This window comes from Aquarana catesbeiana, linkage group LG12 (assembly GCF_042186555.1).
Source record: "Aquarana catesbeiana isolate 2022-GZ linkage group LG12, ASM4218655v1, whole genome shotgun sequence".
Classification (NCBI taxonomy): Eukaryota; Metazoa; Chordata; class Amphibia; order Anura; family Ranidae; genus Aquarana; species Aquarana catesbeiana.
In genome coordinates this window covers 27,443,699-27,463,655 of record NC_133335.1, presented here as the reverse complement: position 1 = coordinate 27,463,655, position 19,957 = coordinate 27,443,699, and the positions used below count along the sequence as shown (strand labels likewise).

The window sequence follows — 19,957 nt, the reverse complement described above, 5'->3', positions numbered from 1 at the left end:
GGCAGACTGGTTCCAGATTATAGAAAGGCAACAGTAACTCAAATTACCACTCATTACAGCCAAGGTATGCAAAATACCATCTCCGAACGTACAACACATCGAACCTTGAAGAAGATGGGCTACAGCAACAGAAGACCACACCGGATGCCACTCTTGTCATCTAAGAACAGGAAACTGAGGCTACAATTCACACAGGATCAACAAAATTGCACAATAGAAGATTGGAAAAACATTGGTCTGATGAGTCTTAATTTCCACTGCGACATTCAGATGGTAGGGTCAGAATTTGGTGTAAACATGAAATCATGGATCCATCCTGCCTTGTATCAATGGTTCAGGCTGGTGGTGGTGTAATGGTGTGAGGGATATTTTCTTGCCACATTTTGGGCCCCTCAGTACCAATTGAGCATCGTTTAAACTCCGCGACCTACCTGAGTATTGTTGCTGACCATGTCCATCCCTTTATGACTACAGTGTACACATCTTCTGATGGCTCCTTCCAGCAGGATAATGCTCCATGTCACAAATCTCCAATCATCTCACCACTGGACAATGAAGTCCCTGTACTCCAATGGCCTCCACACTCACCACATCTCATCCAATAGAGCACCTTTGGGATGTGGTGGAGCAGGAGATTGGCATCATGGATGCGCAAGGTCCATAAAGACATGAATGAGCAAGTTTGGGGAGGAGGAACTTCACTGGCCTGCACAGAGTCCTGACCTCAACCTGATAGAACACCTTTGGGAATGAATGAACAAATTAAAGCGGAGACTGTGAGCCAGGCCTTCTCGTCCAACATCAGTGCCTGACTAATGTGCTTCTGGAAGAATTCCCATAGACACACTCCTAAACCTTGTGGACAGCCTTCCCAGAAGAGTTGAAGCTGTTATAGCTGCAAAGGGTGGGCCAACTCAATATTGAACCCTACGGACTAAGACTAGGATGCCATTAAAGTTCATGTGTGTGTAAAGGCAGGCATCCCAATACTTTTGGGAATATAGTGTATCAGCTGAGCCGGGTGGAGATTTATCAGTGGAACCATCGCTGCATCCTATCGGATGCAGTCCCTGTTTGGGTATTCAGGCAGCTGTGGCTGCTGGATGTCTGAAGTGGAGAGCCATCCATCAAGCTGTTTAGTAAGGATGGAGGCATCTATTGATTCTCTCTTGTTCAGTGACTCCGTTCATAAAAATTGATTGATTAATTGATTAGATCATGTTTTAAATAGTCCACTTTTCTAAGGTGATTTTTAAACGTCCACTGTTTTAACCACTTAAGCCACGAGCCTCTTTTTGAGATGTGTTTTTTACAAGTTAAAAACATTTTTTTGCTAGAAAATTACTTAGAACCCCCAAACATTATACATTTTATTTTTCTAACACCCTAGAGAATAAAATGGCGGTCGTTGCAATACTTTCTGTCACACCGTATTTGCGCAGCGGTCTTACAAGCGCACTTTTTTTGCCTTCGCTTCTGCACGCGAGCTTGGCGGGACAGGGCGCGTTTAAAACATTTTTTTTTTCTTATTTATTTTACCTTTTATTTTTATTTTTTACACTGTTTAAAGAAAAAAAAAAAATTGTGTCACTTTTATTCCTATTACAAGGAATGTAAACATCCCTTGTAATAGAAAAAAAGCATGACAGGACCTCTTAAATATGAGATCTGGGGTCAAAAAGACCTCAGATCTCATATTTACACTAAAATGCAATTAAAAAAAAAAAAAAAAAAATGTCCCTTTTAAGCGCTATGGGCGGAAGTGACGTCATGACGTCGCTTCCGCCCTGCATTGTTATGGAGACGGGTGGGGGCCATCTTCCCCTCACTTGTCTCCATGCCCAGCAAGGGTGAAGATCCGATCTCCTCCGCCGTTGCTGACGGCTCCGGTAAGCGACGGAGGGCACCAGAGCGGGGGGGGGGGGGCCTCTCCCGCTGCTGATAAAAGTGATCTCGCGGAATCCTCCGCAGAGACCACTGTTATCGGAAACCGGACCGCCGGCTGAAGAAGAGGATACCGGGGTTATGGCAGCACCTCTGCACCCACTGCCGCTTACCGACTCCAAATGATCTCCTATTACAGGAGATCACACTCGCTTGTGTCCTAATACCCAGCCCGGGCCTTTTGAGAGATGGAACGGTGATCCCAGCGTCTTCACAGAATGTCATCTTTCAGGGGCACGTGTTGCCCATTGATCCCCAAAAAAAGACATAAAAGCTTCCATAGTGTAAAATCCTAGGTTACTTTATTTAAATAAGAAAGTATTGCACTTACAGTTAAAACAATAACAGATTGCAGTATAACCCAGCCGGCCGGCTCTCGATAGCAGCTCGTCACTCCGGGACCTGCGTGAACGCGGTGACGTCAGCACGCCGCTCCCCCTACGCGTTTCGTCACACCTGACGTCGTCCTGGGGGTCTGTTGAATGCCACTATGTGTCTTATTCACACAAGAAAGGAAGCATCTTTTGCATATATATACTTGGAAAGGCCAATGAGGGCTATTTTGTATAATTCTTTATCATATTAAGTTAAATGTGTTTTTAAGTCACAGAATGGGTTGCTCTTCTTCTTCCGTTTCTTACGACTCAACCTGGGAGGAGGATGAAGATGACAGCAGCGCAGCAACAGAGACGACTTCAGTGTGTAGCAAAGAAGTGCTCTACCCCCCCAAGGTAACGTAAAAGTCACTCCTTTTTTTTTTTTTTTGCTAGAAAAATTACTCAGAACCCCCAAACGTTATATACAGCAGGGGTATTGAATTAAAACCCACCAAGGTCCAGTCAGTAAAATGTTATTCTTGCAGAGGTCCGAATAGCATGTTTGACTAATAATAGCTCCTCCCCCGCATCATGTTTCTGCAGCAGCATGTGGCTCAGCATGGCGCAATTTAAAAATCGGGCCAGGGACTTCTTCTTTATGCGTTTTCTGCATTGAAATGAATGGGCTGCCTACATGCACAACGTAACCCCAGATCCTTCACATCACAATCCCATTAATACATCAGTATTCTCAGTTCCCCTTCATATGACCCTCTCATCCTTCACATTCCTGCCCTCAGTCCCCCTTTATATCATCCCTCTCCTCCTTCACATCCCTGCCCTCAGTCCCCCTTTATATCATCCCTCTCCTCCTTCACATCCCTGCCCTCAGTCCCCCTTTATATCATCCTGCTCCTCCTTCACATTCCTGTCCTCAGTCCCCCTTTATATCATCCTGCTCCTCCTTCACATTCCTGTCCTCAGTCCCCCTTTATATCATCCCCCTCCTCCTTCACATTCCTGCCCTCAGTCCCCCTTTATATCATCCCCCTCCTCCTTCACATTCCTGCCCTCAGTCCCCCTTTATATCATCCCCCTCCTCCTTCACATCCCTGCCCTCAGTCCCCCTTTATATCATCCCCCTCCTCCTTCACATCCCTGCCCTCAGTCCCCCTTTATATCATCCCCCTCCTCCTTCACATCCTTGCCCTCAGTCCCCCTTTATATCACCCCCCTCCTCCTTCACATCCCTGCCCTCAGTCCCCCTTTATATCATCCCCCTCCTCCTTCACATCCCTGCCCTCAGTCCCCCTTTATATCATCCCCCTCCTCCTTCACATCCCTGTCCTCAGTCCCCCTTTATATCATCCCTCTCCTCCTTCACATCCCTGCCCTCAGTCCCCCTTTATATCACCCCCCTCCTCCTTCACATCCCTGTCCTCAGTCCCCCTTTATATCATCCCCCTCCTCCTTCACATCCCTGTCCTCAGTCCCCCTTTATATCATCCCCCTCCTTCACATTCCTGCCCTCAGTCCCCCTTTATATCATCCCCCTCCTCCTTCACATCCCTGTCCTCAATCCCCCTTTATATCATCCCCCTCCTCCTTCACATCCCTGTCCTCAGTCCCCCTTTATATCATCCCCCTCCTCCTTCACATCCCTGCCCTCAGTCCCCCTTTATATCATCCCCCTCCTCCTTCACATCCCTGCCCTCAGTCCCCCTTTATATCACCCCCCTCCTCCTTCACATCCCTGTCCTCAGTCCCCCTTTATATCATCCCCCTCCTCCTTCACATCCCTGCCCTCAGTCCCCCTTTATATCATCCCCCTCCTCCTTCACATCCCTGTCCTCAGTCCCCCTTTATATCATCCCCCTCCTTCACATTCCTGCCCTCAGTCCCCCTTTATATCATCCCCCTCCTCCTTCACATCCCTGTCCTCAATCCCCCTTTATATCATCCCCCTCCTCCTTCACATCCCTGTCCTCAGTCCCCCTTTATATCATCCCCCTCCTCCTTCACATCCCTGCCCTCAGTCCCCCTTTATATCATCCCCCTCCTCCTTCACATCCCTGCCCTCAGTCCCCCTTTATATCATCCCCACCTCCTTCACATCCCTGCCCTCAGTCCCCCTTTATATCATCCCTCTCCTCCTTCACATCCCTGCCCTCAGTCCCCCTTTATATCATCCTGCTCCTCCTTCACATTCCTGTCCTCAGTCCCCCTTTATATCATCCTGCTCCTCCTTCACATTCCTGTCCTCAGTCCCCCTTTATATCATCCCCCTCCTCCTTCACATCCCTGCCCTCAGTCCCCCTTTATATCATCCCCCTCCTCCTTCACATCCTTGCCCTCAGTCCCCCTTTATATCATCCCCCTCCTCCTTCACATCCCTCCCCTCAGTCCCCCTTTATATCATCCCCCTCCTCCTTCACATCCCTGCCCTCAGTCCCCCTTTATATCACCCCCCTCCTCCTTCACATCCCTGCCCTCAGTCCCCCTTTATATCACCCCCCTCCTCCTTCACATTCCTGCCCTCAGTCCCCCTTTATATCATCCCCCTCCTCCTTCACATCCTTGCCCTCAGTCCCCCTTTATATCATCCCCCTCCTCTTTCACATTTCTGCCCTCAGTCCCCCTTTATATCATCCCCCTCCTCCTTCACATTCCTGCCCTCAGTCCCCCTTTATATCACCCCCCTCCTCCTTCACATTCCTGCCCTCAGTCCCCCTTTATATCATCCCCCTCCTCCTTCACATCCTTGCCCTCAGTCCCCCTTTATATCATCCCCCTCCTCTTTCACATTTCTGCCCTCAGTCCCCCTTTATATCATCCCCCTCCTCCTTCACATCCCTGCCCTCAGTCCCCCTTTATATCACCCCCCTCCTCCTTCACATTCCTGCCCTCAGTCCCCCTTTATATCATCCCCCTCCTCCTTCACATTCCTGCCCTCAGTCCCCCTTTATATCATCCCCCTCCTCCTTCACATCCCTGCCCTCAGTCCCCCTTTATATCATCCCCCTCCTCCTTCACATCCCTGCCCTCAGTCCCCCTTTATATCATCCCCCTCCTCCTTCACATCCTTGCCCTCAGTCCCCCTTTATATCACCCCCCTCCTCCTTCACATCCCTGCCCTCAGTCCCCCTTTATATCATCCCCCTCCTCCTTCACATCCCTGTCCTCAGTCCCCCTTTATATCATCCCCCTCCTCCTTCACATCCCTGCCCTCAGTCCCCCTTTATATCATCCCCCTCCTCCTTCACATTCCTGTCCTCAGTCCCCCTTTATATCATCCCCCTCCTCCTTCACATCCCTGTCCTCAGTCCCCCTTTATATCATCCCTCTCCTCCTTCACATCCCTGCCCTCAGTCCCCCTTTATATCACCCCCCTCCTCCTTCACATCCCTGTCCTCAGTCCCCCTTTATATCATCCCCCTCCTCCTTCACATCCCTGTCCTCAGTCCCCCTTTATATCATCCCCCTCCTTCACATTCCTGCCCTCAGTCCCCCTTTATATCATCCCCCTCCTCCTTCACATCCCTGTCCTCAGTCCCCCTTTATATCATCCCCCTCCTCCTTCACATCCCTGCCCTCAGTCCCCCTTTATATCATCCCCCTCCTCCTTCACATCCTTGCCCTCAGTCCCCCTTTATATCACCCCCCTCCTCCTTCACATCCCTGCCCTCAGTCCCCCTTTATATCATCCCCCTCCTCCTTCACATTCCTGTCCTCAGTCCCCCTTTATATCATCCCCCTCCTCCTTCACATCCCTGTCCTCAGTCCCCCTTTATATCATCCCTCTCCTCCTTCACATCCCTGCCCTCAGTCCCCCTTTATATCACCCCCCTCCTCCTTCACATCCCTGTCCTCAGTCCCCCTTTATATCACCCCCCTCCTCCTTCACATCCCTGTCCTCAGTCCCCCTTTATATCATCCCCCTCCTTCACATTCCTGCCCTCAGTCCCCCTTTATATCATCCCCCTCCTCCTTCACATCCCTGTCCTCAATCCCCCTTTATATCACCCCCCTCCTCCTTCACATTCCTGCCCTCAGTCCCCCTTTATATCATCCCCCTCCTCCTTCACATCCCTGTCCTCAATCCCCCTTAATATCATCCCCCTCCTCCTTCACATCCCTGTCCTCAGTCCCCCTTTATATCATCCCCCTCCTCCTTCACATCCCTGCCCTCAGTCCCCCTTTATATCATCCCCCTCCTCCTTCACATCCCTGTCCTCAGTCCCCCTTTATATTATCCCCCCCCCCTCGCAATTCTGTCCTCAGCCCCTTCCTCATATCACCCCCCCCCCCACTCCTTTATATTCCTGTCCTCTGACCCCCCTTTTATATCACCCCTGTTTGTGTACAGTTTAGCATGACCGCGGAATTGTCATTCAAAGTGTGACAACGCAGAAAGCTGAAAATTGTCCTGGGCAGGAAGGGGGTGAAAGTGCCCAGTAGGCAAGTGGTTAAAGCCGTATTAATACCAAAAATGGAATATATTGCAGCTTACCAATCATTAGATGTGGTGTCTGCATTTGTTTTCTTTATTTTAGGCTTTTTTCTCTCAGTTTTCACCTGGTGATCTGGCCAGTAACACACCTCCTGTATTAGAGCTCCCCCCACTCTGGATGAAGGAGAACAGGGAGCATATTTGGACAGCAGCATTGTCAGTCTGGAGGGGGGAGGGGAGTGTTAGATGTACTAGCACATATAAATATATCGACAAATTGAAGCCAAACCGCAGTTCACACTTTGTAGGCAGTTACAGCTGCCCACAGTTTAAATGGATGCAGCCAGACTTGGAGGGAGATTTCTGCAGCATATTTGGCAAGTACAGAATCACAGTATATATACAATAATATGCAAAGTTGGAGGGAAGCTTCAGAATGGCAAAGATGTTTTTATTACAAGTTATGTGAGCAGACTGCAGTTCCTCTTTAATATGTTCCTTTACATCCCTTAGGCACAAGAGACACCAAGAAACCTGGAAGAAAGAAAGTCTAAACAATACCAGGTAATGGAATGTCTAGCAAGTAGGAGCAGCTAAACTTGTTGGGGGCTCTTTAGTTGAGAAGGGATAGAACTTCCGATAATGTTTTTTTTCTCTCTGCCTGTACCTTCCCCCTCCCAGTGAGAAACACACTCCCCATTTCTTGTATACAAGACTTGTTCCCCATGACTAAGCTTCAAAGGGGGTGGAGTGAAACGCGTTGGGGCGTGGCCTGGTCGTAGTGCAGGCTGAGATTGCCGCTCCATTCATCGTAGCAAGACACCATAGATGTGAGACTTCCAGGGGTCACCCTTTCCTGCTTTGAACCTTTGCAGGAGCCAGGATGGGCTCCATCCCCTGTCAGCACCAGTGGCGGCCCGTCCATTAGGGGTGCCTGGGTGCCGCCCCCTCTCTCCACGCCACCCAATGGATAGATTCATCTATCCACGGCCGCCGCGGCCACCCCCTATTCACACGTCCGGCCCCTTTCAGGGCACCGGGCGCATGAGTTGCAGCGGGGTGGGGGGTTAAGCACTTGATTAGAGCCAGAGGCTCTAATAGGCTTCAAAATGGGGTGGGCTCGGGTCGCAGAAAATGCGAACGGAGCCCACCCGGGTGTGTTACAACAGCGAATGAATATTCACTGTTGAAACACTGATCCTCAATCCGGCCAATCAGAAACGGGTGTGAAACCCATTTTCTGATTGGCCGAAAAGAGAAGACTCCCGATTGGCCGCCAAGGAGGGTCCCTATTCGCTGCTCCTGGCCCCTTCCTCCTATCGAGAGCCCCCACAGCAAGCAGCTTGCTTTGGGGGCACCCGAGCCGAGTCACAGCTCTGTGTGCCCATTCAGACACGGGGCCCGGCCCCGCCCCCTCTCTCCCCTGATTGGCTAACTGACTTTGATTGACAGCTTGCGGGAGCTAATGGCACCGCTACTGTGTCTCAGCCAATCAGGAGAGTACCGGACGGCTAAGACACTGGTGGACACCGCTGGAGAGAGATGGGGCTCAGGTAACTAATCAGGGGGGGCTGCTACACACAGAAGGTTTTTTATCTGAATGCATAGATAAAAAATAAAAGACTTATCTAAAAAAACCTTCTGCCTTTACAACTCCTTTAAAGTGGATGTAAACCCTCCATATACCCAGTGAAGTGAACAGCCTCAGGTGATACACAAATTTCCCTACATAAGTTGTACCTGTTCAACCACTTGCCGACCGAGTAACGTACTTGTACTGCGGCAAAATGGCTTTATTGCGCAAAAGCACGTATGCCATTTCATGCACTAGCCGCTAGGGGGCGCACGCACCGCCGGAGACCCGATCATGCACTGATTGGACAGAGGGGGAGCCAATCAGCGGGTCCGGCGGACATTGGGCCACCCACGATCGTTCCTGAGCGAGACAGAACGGTGATCTACCTATGTAAACAAGACAGATCGCTGTTCTGACAGGGGAGAAGATGCAGATCTTGTCTTTCTCCTAAGCAGGAAAATGGATCTCTGCATTCACCCAGTCAGAGCAACCCCCCCACACAGTTAGCAAGCACTTCCAGGGAACACATTTAACCATTAGATCTCCCCTGATGTTAACCCCCTCCCTGCCAGTGTTTTTGCACTGATAACTGTATTGGTGTCACTGGTCTCCAAAAAGTGTCACTTAGTGTCAGATTTGTCCGCCGCTTAGTTCTGCTAAAAATCACGGATTGCTGCTATTACTAGTAAAAAAAAATCTATAAATCTATCCCATAGTTTGTAGACGCTATAACTTTTGCACAAACCAATCAATATACACTTATTGGGATTATTTTTACCAAAGATATGTAGCAGAATACATATTGGCCTAAATTGATGAAGAAATTACATTTTTACATTTTTTTTATCAGATGTGTTTTTTAGCAGAAAGTAAAAAATATTGTTTATTTTAAAAAAAAAATCGTCGTTCTTTAGTTGTTTATAGCGCAAAAAAAAACAAAAAACGCAGAGGTTTATTTGGGTACAGCTTCGCACGACCGCGCAATTGTCAGTTAAAGTAACTCAGTGCCGTATAGCTAAAAAATGGCCTGGTCAGGAAGGGGGGAAAAATCTTCCGGGGCTGAAGTGGTTAATGTGCAGTCTTCTCTTTTCTACAGCCGTTCAAAGTGCTGAATAGTTAAAGCTTGTCTGAGAGTTCAGAAAAAAAGGGGGCGGAGAGCTGAAGTTACACTTTGCTGTGCTCAGTGAGGAGAACTCCGAGAGCTCATTGGAGGGAAGAGACACAACCCCCCCCCCCCCCGCACACAGAGACAGAGCTAAGGCTGTCAATCAGCTTGAGGTCCCTCCCCTGTCACCTTTTTTCTTGGTGTCAGGAAATCTGGTCAGAAATGAAGTTGGATAGCAGAGGAATGAGGCAGCAGACAGAAATGACACTTAGAGCTCTGGATTGAGATGAGTACACACTATAGAGGGATATGCTTTGTTCATATTTCATGTCTGAGGTCTACAACCACTTTAATATGCATGATTACATCAAAGACTGATTGTAAAGTAACCCTTTAATTGTTCTTTCTCTTCTTTATAGTATATGTTTTCTGAGGCTGCACAGAGTATGCAGGACTACAGACACAGATTCCAGCCTCTAGGTTCCAATTACCAGAGTACCCCAGTAAGCTTATTTGAATCTTCTCCCCAGATTAATGGATATGGGACTAAACCTGCTAAGTTAAAACAAAACATTTTTATTTTGCTTCTCATGACTTTGCAATAAGCGACCAGTTGATTTCATTTCCAAACATCATTTCTGCAGTCCAAACCTTCCTTTTTATATTGCAGTGGCTGGTAGCTGAACAGTTTAAGCCCAGCTCCATATTTTTACTCCCACCCTCCATTGAAGCCCCCACCTTCTCCCTCAGGGACAGTGGGGGAGTGGTGCCTATTCCTATACAGCACAGCGATCGTAACATCATGTTTAAATTCTGTACTGTCCAGAAATACTGTGAGGCCCCGTGGAGCATGTCCATGATGACCTGGGCTCACAGGAAGTAGGTTGAATGATGATGGATGTCATTCAACCCAAAAGACTGCTGGCATCTTGTGGCAAAGAAGAGGTACTGCAGGGGACAACTGCAAATTGAATGGAAAATATGTTTAAAGTCGCTTTTAGGCTACAGATGGGCATCCATCAGGCTGCATTGAAGGCAATGGTGAGGCTGCATTGATGTGGACTGATGAGGCTGCATTGATGTGGACTGATGAGGCTGCACTGAAGGCAATGGTGAGGCTGCATTGATGTGGACTGATGAGGCTGCACTGATGGCACTTGTGAGGCTGCATTGATGTGGACTGATGAGGCTGCACTGATGGCACTTGTGAGGCTGCATTGATGTGGACTGATGAGGCTGCACTGATGGCACTTGTGAGGCTGCATTGATGTGGACTGATGAGGCTGCACTGATGGCACTTGTGAGGCTGCATTCATGTGGACTGATGAGGCTGCATTCATGTGGACTGATGAGGCTGCACTGATGGCACTTGTGAGGCTGCAGATGGGCGCTGACCCTTATTTTGCTTCAAAGTTCCTTATTTAAAATGTAAGTTTTTTTTTTTTTTTCCCCTGAAACTTCCCTCTTAAAATGAATGTGCGTGTTATACGCCATTGAATGAAAACTTTTAATTACCCATAAAGAATCCATGTGAATAAGGCGGCTCTTTTATCATCTTTAACAATTTTTAAAGCAATGTTAAACCCAAAAGCAAATATTTAATAAATTGCAGGTTAGCCATTGTTAGATGTGCATTCATTTTATTTTTTAGGCTTTCTGTCTTCTATTTTAACCTGGTGATCTGGCCAGTAAGGCTGGCCATACACTATACAATTTTCTTGTTCAATTTTCTTTAGATTTACCTTTAACTAAGTACCCTGTTTCTCCGAAAATAAGACCTAGCGTGATTGTCGGTGATGGCTTCAATATAAGCCCTACCCCCCAAATAAGCCCTAGTTAAAGTCCTTGTAGGTCTTATTTTCGGGAAAACAGGGTAGGGCTTATTTGGGGGTAGGGCTTATATTGCAGCCATCACCGACAATCACGCTAGGTCTTATTTTCAGGGAAACAGGGTAGTGCAAGGGCCTGGTTGCCTGGTTGCATACACATTGAAAGTGTTTAGGTTTGATCTCCTATTATATAGTTTTGGTAAATCTGAAGGAAAATTGAATAAGAAAATTGTATAATGTATGGCCAGCCTAAGTCTCTTGTTTTTCAACAGAACAAGCTCTCCAGCAAAATGTATCAGTTATGCCCTGTACACACGATCGGATTTTCGGACAACAAATGTTGGATGTGAGCTCGTTGTCGGAAAGTCCGACCGTGTGTAGGCTCCATAGAACATTTGTTGTCGGAATTTCCTCCAACAAATGTTTGAGAGCAGGTTCTCAAATTTTCCGACAACAAAACTTGTTGTCGGAAATTCCGAGCGTGTGTACACAAGTCCGACACACAAAAGTCCACGCACGATCGGAATCAAGCAGAAGAGCGCACCGCGACGGCCCTCCTACTCGTCGGGGCCTAGCCCCCTGGGACCGTCATCTCATTGCCGGCGACAGCCGGGTATGGGCCCGACGCTCCAGCACCATCCATTTTCAGGACTAGTGGATTCGGCAGGTGAGTTGTTACACACTCCTCCAACTTCCATGGCCACCGTCCTGCTGTCTGTATCAACCAACACCTTTTCTGGGGTCTGATGAACGTCAGCATCTGGCTATTGAACTTCCTTTTTCTCGGCTCGTCATACGTGTTGTACATCACCGCGTTCTTGACGTTCGGAATTTCCGACAACATTTGTGTGACCGTGTGTATGCGAGACAAGTTTGAGCCAACGTCCGTTGGGAAAAAAAAAAAGAATTTTGTTGTCGGAAAATCCGATCGCGTGTACGCGGCATTACAGATAAGACAACTCGTTTACCACTGGCAGGGGAGCTAACAATGATCAGCTTTTGTTTATTCATGTAAAACCTTTATCCCAAAAGGGAAATAAACTGTTTGCTGTAATTGATTATAAAGTGTGAGCTGGAGTTTGGCTTCAGTGTATGTAATCTGCTAGAACATCTAAGACTCCCCTCCCCCCCCCAGACTGACAATGTTGCTGTCTACTGTGCCCCCCGGTCCTCCTTCATTCAAAATGGGGCACTCCGATGCAGGAGGTGTATTACTGGCCAGATCACAGGTGAAAATAGCCACTTTAAGACCAGCCTCGTTTTGGATTTTAGGTGTTTACAAGTTTAAAACAGGTTTTTTTGCTAGAAAATTACTTAGAACCCCCAAACATTATATATTGTTTTTTTTCTAACATCCTAGAGAATACAATAGCGGTCATTGCAATACTTTTTTTTGCACCGTATTTGCGCAGCGGTCTTCTAAGCGCACTTTTTTTGGAAAAAATTCACTTTTTTGAAAAAAAAAATAAGACAACAGTAAAGTTAGCCCAATTTTTTTTTATATTGTGAAATATAATGTTACGCCAAGTAAAATGATACCCAACATGTCACGCTTCAAAATTGCGCCCGCTCGTGGAATAGCGTCAAACTTTTACCCTTAAAAATCTCCATAGGCGACGTTTAAAAAAATTCTACAGATTGCATGTTTTGCGTTACAGAGGAGGTCTAGGGCTAGAATTATTGCTCTCACTCTACCGGTCGTGGCGATACCTCACATGTGTGGTTTGACCACCGTTTTCATATGCGGGCGCTACTCACGTATGCGTTCGCTTCTGCGTGCGAGCTCGTCGGGACAGGGCGCTTTAAAAAATTTTTTTTTTTTTTTTATTATTTATTTTATTTTATTTTATTTATTTTTTCACTGTTTTTTAAAAAAAAAAAAATTGGATCACTTTTATTCCTATTACAAGGAATGTAAACATCCCTTGTAATAGAAAAAAGCATGACAGGTCCTCTTAAATATGAGATCTGGGGTCAAAAAGTCCTCAGATCTCATATTTAGACTAAAATGCAAAAAAAAAAAAAAAAAAAAAAAAAAAGTCGTTTAAAAAAATGACACTAAAAAAATTTGTGCCTTTTAAGAGAGTGGGCGGAGCCGTCGTAATGACGCCGCTCCGGCCGTCACATGGTATGGAGACGGGTGGGCGCCATCTTGGCCTCACTTGTCTCCATACCTCAGCAGGGAAAGGACCCGATCGCCTCCGCTGTTACCGACGGCTCCGGTAAGCGGCGGAGGGTGCGGGAGAGCGGCGGGAGGGGGGGTGGCACCTCTCCCGCCGCCGATAACGGTGATCTCGCGGCGAACCCGCCGCTGAGACCACCATTATCTTGTACAGAATCGCTCACTGTAAAGATGGATATCTCGGTTGTGGCAGCAGCTGCTGCCGTTACCGAGATATCCATCTTCAAAAAAATGACGTATATATACAGTGAGCGGTCCGGAAGTGGATAGAGGGGGAAAAGCCTAAAAAAAAAAAAAAAAGAAAACTAATGCAGCCACCACATCTAATGATTGGTAAGCTGCAATACTATACGAAATGTTTGGTTTATTACCGCTATAAGAGTCAGCAAAGAAAGGGAAGAAGCCAGAGGGCTACATCTGCAAGTTTGGTATTGTAAGTTAGACCAATGGGAATTATTAGTGGGAATGCTTCAGCAGTCCCACTATTGTTATTCGTTTTTAGCTTTTTAAAGTTATTTTTTTATCTTCAAATTTCCAAGTTATTTGCATTTCAAGGGTTATCTCAGGAGAAGTGCAGATTCCTGTGTTTTATATCATACACGTTTTTAGTGCTATTTTTCAGTTATTAAATGTCCTTTCTGCCCTTTTCATACAGGACGAGATGCCCAATCTGATGTTTTACAAAAACCAGATGAAATTCAGGCCAAATGGTTAGTACAGAGGGGGAGATCATTTTGTGAGATAACTTTATAGACTGTTTTATATTTTGGTGCATTGCACAAATAAAGCTGGTTTAACAGCTTTTTAGCTCCTTTTTTTTTTTCAGCGTGTTGTATACTTTTATATTGTAATGTGTATCAAAATGTATTCGTTTAGGAAAGAGTGGGGAACCTCCCAGTTTCTGTACCTTTCACTGAAATAGAAAGTGAGCACCAGTGTTAATTTCATTGACTAAAATCATTTTGTTGACTACATTTTTTTAGTATTTTAGTCAACTAAAATACAATTTAAAATTAAAACAATTTAGATGACTAAAATATGCTAAAATGGCATTTTAGTCAAAACACTAAAATACGACTAAAACTAAAATGAAATTTTTATTGCCAAAATTAACACTGTACTACCAAATAAGAATATGTAGGGGGCATTCTACTAAGCTGCTAAAAGAAGAAAAAAATGAAGAAAAAGGCTCTTCTTCTTTTTTTTCTTAATATTTAATGTTGGTAATATATTCCGGTAATACTGTATGTGCAAGGGCATTACAGCCAATAGAGTTTACAGTTTTTCAGGTTTTTTTATATTTTCATATTGTACTTTTTGTTTGTTTATGAAATTTGGTTTTATTTATAATATAGTTTTATATCACAACGGCTAAATCTGTGTCTGTAGTGCATGTTCAAACCTTAAGGCTACTTTCACACCGAGGCGCTTTACATGCGTTTTAGGGCTAAAATTAGCGCCTGTAAAGCGCCTCTCCTGTCACTCCAGTGCGAAACCCCAAGTGCTTTCACACTGGAGCGGTGCGCTTGTGCAATGTTAAAAAGAAAAAGTCCTGCAAGCAGCATCTTTGGGGCGCTTTAGGAGCGGTGTATACACCGCTCCTAAAGCGTCCCTGCCCATTGAAATCAATGGGCAGTGCTGCTGCTTTGTGGGCGCTATTAACCCCTTCACCGGCCGCTAGCGGGGGTACACAGGGGGTGACAGCCCAATCTCTAAGGCCGGGTTCACACTGTCTTCAGATGCGGCTCACAGCAGGGGGTCCGGTGCGTCCCTCTTCTCCGTTTCAGGGATGAATCAGGACTGAATTTTTGTCTGAATTTGGACCTAAAACGGAGCCAAAGACGCACAGGACCCCTGTACTATCCGCTCCGCAGCCGTCCCAGAGATGTGTAAACCGGCTCCATTGAGAGCCAATCACAGTCTCCTGTCATGCGAATTGGATGCGGCTTAACCCTCATCCAATTCGCATCAGTGTAAACCCAGCCTAAAAGTGGCATGGATGGTGGAAAAACATTGCTTTTTTAGAGAAGAGGGTGAGAAACCGTGCAAAGACTTTATCACTGTCACGGTGTCCATTGTACAGATCTCCTCACTTCCTGTGTAACCACCAGAACAGGAAGTAAGATTACATTTGCTCAGCAGGGGCTCCTTGCTTACGGATACATATTGTCCCTTTTTGTTTATAAAGATAATATTAATAAGATAATAGTTGGAAATGTTTCATAGCAGGATGCCCCTGGCTGGGTGTGGACAAATACCAAACATATCTCGTTAGAGGGGACAGGAAAGGTCGGTGTGGCTCAATTTTGTAGTCAAGTGCTTCCCATACCAGCCAATCAGATTGTTTTCGTTCTCTGAGCTCCACTAGTAATGACAGCTATGGTCTAATTGGTTGCTTTGGACAGTATCATCATTTTTTTTCATTCACGCTTGAATTACTTGTAATTTGTTTCACACTCAGGTTTGTACATAGAGGACCTGCTTAAGAATTGGAAGGATCAGTATGACATACTAGAGGAGAATCATGACTACATTCAGTGGTAAGTGTAACAACCGTTCTGACTGGCTGCTGCCCGTTCCTCCCCAAATACTGTCTGTTTTATTTCCTTTTTTTTAAATTGAATATCCAGTTGCTTATATCAGATTAAAAATAAAAAAAGAAAACACTCAGATGTTTCCCATAGGCTGGAACCTCTACATACCTTATTTTAAACTACTGCCGTTTTAAAGTGGTTATAAAGCCTAAACATTTTTTATCTTAATGTATTTCTTGAATTGTCTAGGTAATAGTATCCTCCCCCACCCTTATACTTACCGGGCCCTCATTGATCAGCACTGTCCCCTTCACTTCCTGGTCTCACAGGCTTTGCTGAGGCAGCAGGAGCCATTGGCTTCCACTGCTGTCATTCAAAATCAGGCAGTGGGCGGGGTCAAGCCCCGCTGTCTGTGTCTATAGACACCGACAGAGCGGCTCAGGAGGGAGCCCACATGAGTGCAACCATAGGAAGCGGCTTTCTATTCGGGCACTCGCCAGAAAGGAGGAGCCAGAAGCGCCGGCAAGGTACCCGAGAAGAGAAGGTTCGGGGGTTGCATTTAACCACTTCCCGCCCGCCTTTATAGCAATATGACATGCGCAAAGTGGTTGTGTTATCCTGACCAGACATCATATGACGTGATCAGGATAACAAGCCGGCGCGCGGTGATTGGTGGTGCTATGTGTCAGTCTGACACACTGCAACACTGATCTCGGTAAAGAGCCTCTGATGGAGGCTCTTTACCACGTGATCAGCCGTGTCCAATCACAGCTGATCACGATGTAAACAGGAAAAGCCACGTACCGGCTTTCCCTCACTCGCGTCTTGCAGACGTGATTATCAGTGCAGCCCCCGAGGATGCCCACCCAGGACCACTAGGGATGCCCACCACTGATGACCACCAGGTATGCCACGCATGGCCACCAGGGTTGCCAATCAGTGCCCACATTTGATGCCAATCAGTGCCCATCAGCAATGCCTTCCAGTGCCTCCATATCAGTGATACCCATCAGTGCCATCTACCAGTGTCCATTGGTGCCACCCATAAGTACCCATCAGTGTCACCTATCACTGTCGCCTATGAGTGCCCATCAGTGCCACCTATGAGTGCCCATCTGTGCTGCATATCAGTGCCACCTATGAGTGCCTATCAGTGCCCATCAGTGCCCATTAGTACCGCCTTATCAGTGCCCGTCAGTGCAGCCTCATCAGTGCCCATCAGTGAAGGAAAAAACATACTTATTTACAAAAATTTATAACAGAAATGAAGAAAAACCTTTTTTTTTTTTTTTTTTTTGTTTCAAAATTTTCATTTTTTTTATTTGTTTAGCAAAAAATAAAAACCCCAGAGGTGATCAAATACCATCAAAAAGAAAGCTCTAATTTGTGGGAACAAAATGAAAAAAGAATTTTGTTTGGGTACAGTGTTGCATGACCGCGCAATTGTCATTTAAAAAGCAACATCGCTGAAAGATGAATACGTATCATCAGCAAATTTTACATTGTAGCAAAGTGTCATTTCTTCAGTGTTGTCACATGAAAAGATAGAATAAAATATTTACAAAAATGTGAGGGGTGTACTCACTTTTGTGAGATACTGTAATACCCAGTGAAATCATCACTGGGCCTCTGTGCTTCTCTAGCACTGCAAACAGATCATGGTTGGTGGGAGGGGCCAGCAGGGTGCCTTACATAGCTTCCTGTAAACATCACAGCCCCCTGCCTCCGTACCCACCTCAAGAGCCACAGAGCTGACGCAAGCAGTGGGCTGGTTCTTTGGACGATTTATGCAAATAGCAAAATGCCTTTATGGGTAGATGTTAGTCTGAAGGGGTGGGCATTCCTAGGCAGGCTGTATTTGCATGCAGACTGCTATAGTTGCATGCGGTCCACCCTACGTTATGATGAATCTAATGAATGAACAGGGTGGGCCAGGGGCAATAAAGCAGGGGAGGAAACTGCTTGATATCCTCCAGCCAGGAAATGAGGCGGGCTCTATAGGACTTGCTGCCGCTTCCAATGCACATGGTGAGAAGCTCACTGTGTGCAGTGAAATTGGAGTATGGAATTTCGGTCCAGGAAAGGTTGGACTGGATGGTGTCATGGATATTCTACTTTACTCTTGCGCTATTAAGCGCCCTTTCAGTCTAATGGTATAATGCATGCTTAACCACTTCCCTACCCGCCTATAGTCAAATGACATCCACAGATGGGATCTCCCATCCTGGGTGGACGTCATATGACGGCCTCGGGTTCCCGGCCGCCTAGAGGGCGCGCGCCCGCGCGTTGCTCGGGACCCAGTGCGTGTGCCCGGCGGCAGCGATGTCTGCCGGGCACCCGCGATTGCCCGTTAACCGGGCTGGACCGTGGATCTGTGTGTGTAAACACACAGATCCACGTCCTGTCATTTCAGAGGAGAGCGATCTGTGTTCCCAGAACAGCGGAACACTGTGTTCTCGGGTCCCTTGCCGGCGCTTCTGGCTCCTCCTTTCTGGCGAGTGCCCGAATAGAACGTCCCCGCCCCCTACAGTTAGGAGCATTTTCTAGGAAACACATTTAACCCCTCCCCGCCCCCTAGTGGTTAACCCCTTCACTGCCTGTCACATTTACACAGTAATCAATGCAATTTTATAGCATTGATCGCTGTATAAATGTGAATGGTCCCAAAAATGTTTTAAAAGTGTCCGATGTGTCCGCCATAATGTCGCAGTCACGAAAAAAAAAACGCTGATCGCCGCTATTACTAGTAAAAAAAATAAATAAATATTTATTTTTTTAAAAATGCCATAAATCTATCCAGTATTTTATAGACGCTAAAGCTTTTGCGCAAACCAATCAATATACGCTTATTGCGATTTTTTTTTTTTTTTTTTTTTACCAAAAATATGTAGAAGAATACGTATCGGCCGAAACTGAGGAAAAAATTTGTTTTTTTTAAAAAAAAATTGGGATATTTATTATAGCAAAAAGTAAAAAATATTGTGTTTTTTTTTCAAAATTGTCGCTCTTCTTTTGTTTATAGCGCAAAAAATAAAAACCGCAGAGGTGATCAAATACCACCAAAAGAAAGCTCTATTTGTGGGGAAAAAAGGACATCAATTTTGTTTGGGTACAACGTCGCACGACTGCGCAATTGTCGTTTAAAGTGCGACAGCGCTGAAAACTAAAAATTGGTCTGGGAAGGAAGGGGGTGAAAATGCCCGGTATTGAACCGGTTAAATAACCCATGTCTCCCCTTTTCCCCAGTAAACAGCCATAATCACCATCTCAGCTCCATCGTTCCTCCATCTGCCTCGCAGGGCAGAGGCTCTCTTTTATTCACACACAAACAGGAAGCCACAAACAGGATGTGACCTCACAGGATATGACAACACAGGATGTGACTTTATACAACAACCAATGAATAATGACTAGGGGAGTCTTATGGGCGTGTCTGGGCGGGGGCAGCGTGTATGATCTCCATCCCCCTGTCTCTGTAAGCTATCCTCAGCATGATCACAGAAAGCCTGAGATCCTGAACACTTCTCCCGACCACAGCGATTCAAAGACTCCCGTTCTTATCGTTTGTTCGTGAATCCTTATTCTGCGTTGTTCAGAGAACAAAGCATACCCGGACTATACTACTGTCTCTGTGGACGAGAGATTATCTGCAGGTGTATGCTCATGGCACCACAAACATGTTGATCAGGCATACAGGGGTGACACAAGAGCACATCCGCTAAACTGATAATGTCTTTGCAGAGCGAACACCCCCCCCCAGACGATCGTTCTGTATCGCACAGGGGCCCTTCGCTGGCGGACACGTCCCCACTCCGCAAACACTTCTCTACATCCACCAAGGAGCTTTCCACTACCAAGTGGATCTCAGCCAGCGTCAGTCTGCCCCAGTCAGCTCTTTAGAGTGGGCTGCGGGAGTACTAACACTGGGAGACACTTATGACAATACATATTAAAATACATCTTCATAAAATTCCCACAACAATGGACTAGTGTCTTTGAAATGAGAAGAGAGGTTGGGAG

At 46.3% G+C, this 19,957-nt stretch overlaps 1 protein-coding gene across 3 annotated transcripts in view; it reads left to right on the top strand.

Annotated features, from left to right (window-relative positions):
* Positions 1–19,957, top strand: part of LOC141114044 (opioid growth factor receptor-like) — a 31,854-nt gene that overhangs the window by 2,316 nt on the left and 9,581 nt on the right. Inside the window, exons 2-6 of one of the 3 annotated variants that reach the window (XM_073607492.1) lie at positions 2,549–2,675; positions 7,225–7,275; positions 9,812–9,895; positions 14,059–14,113; positions 15,865–15,943. In XM_073607492.1, the coding sequence (XP_073463593.1) occupies positions 2,556–2,675; positions 7,225–7,275; positions 9,812–9,895; positions 14,059–14,113; positions 15,865–15,943 (389 nt within the window). In that variant the 5' untranslated portion in view covers positions 2,549–2,555. The remainder of the gene's footprint in view (positions 1–2,548; positions 2,676–7,224; positions 7,276–9,811; positions 9,896–14,058; positions 14,114–15,864; positions 15,944–19,957) is intronic. The other 2 variants (XM_073607493.1, XM_073607494.1) reach the window with 2 other exon arrangements.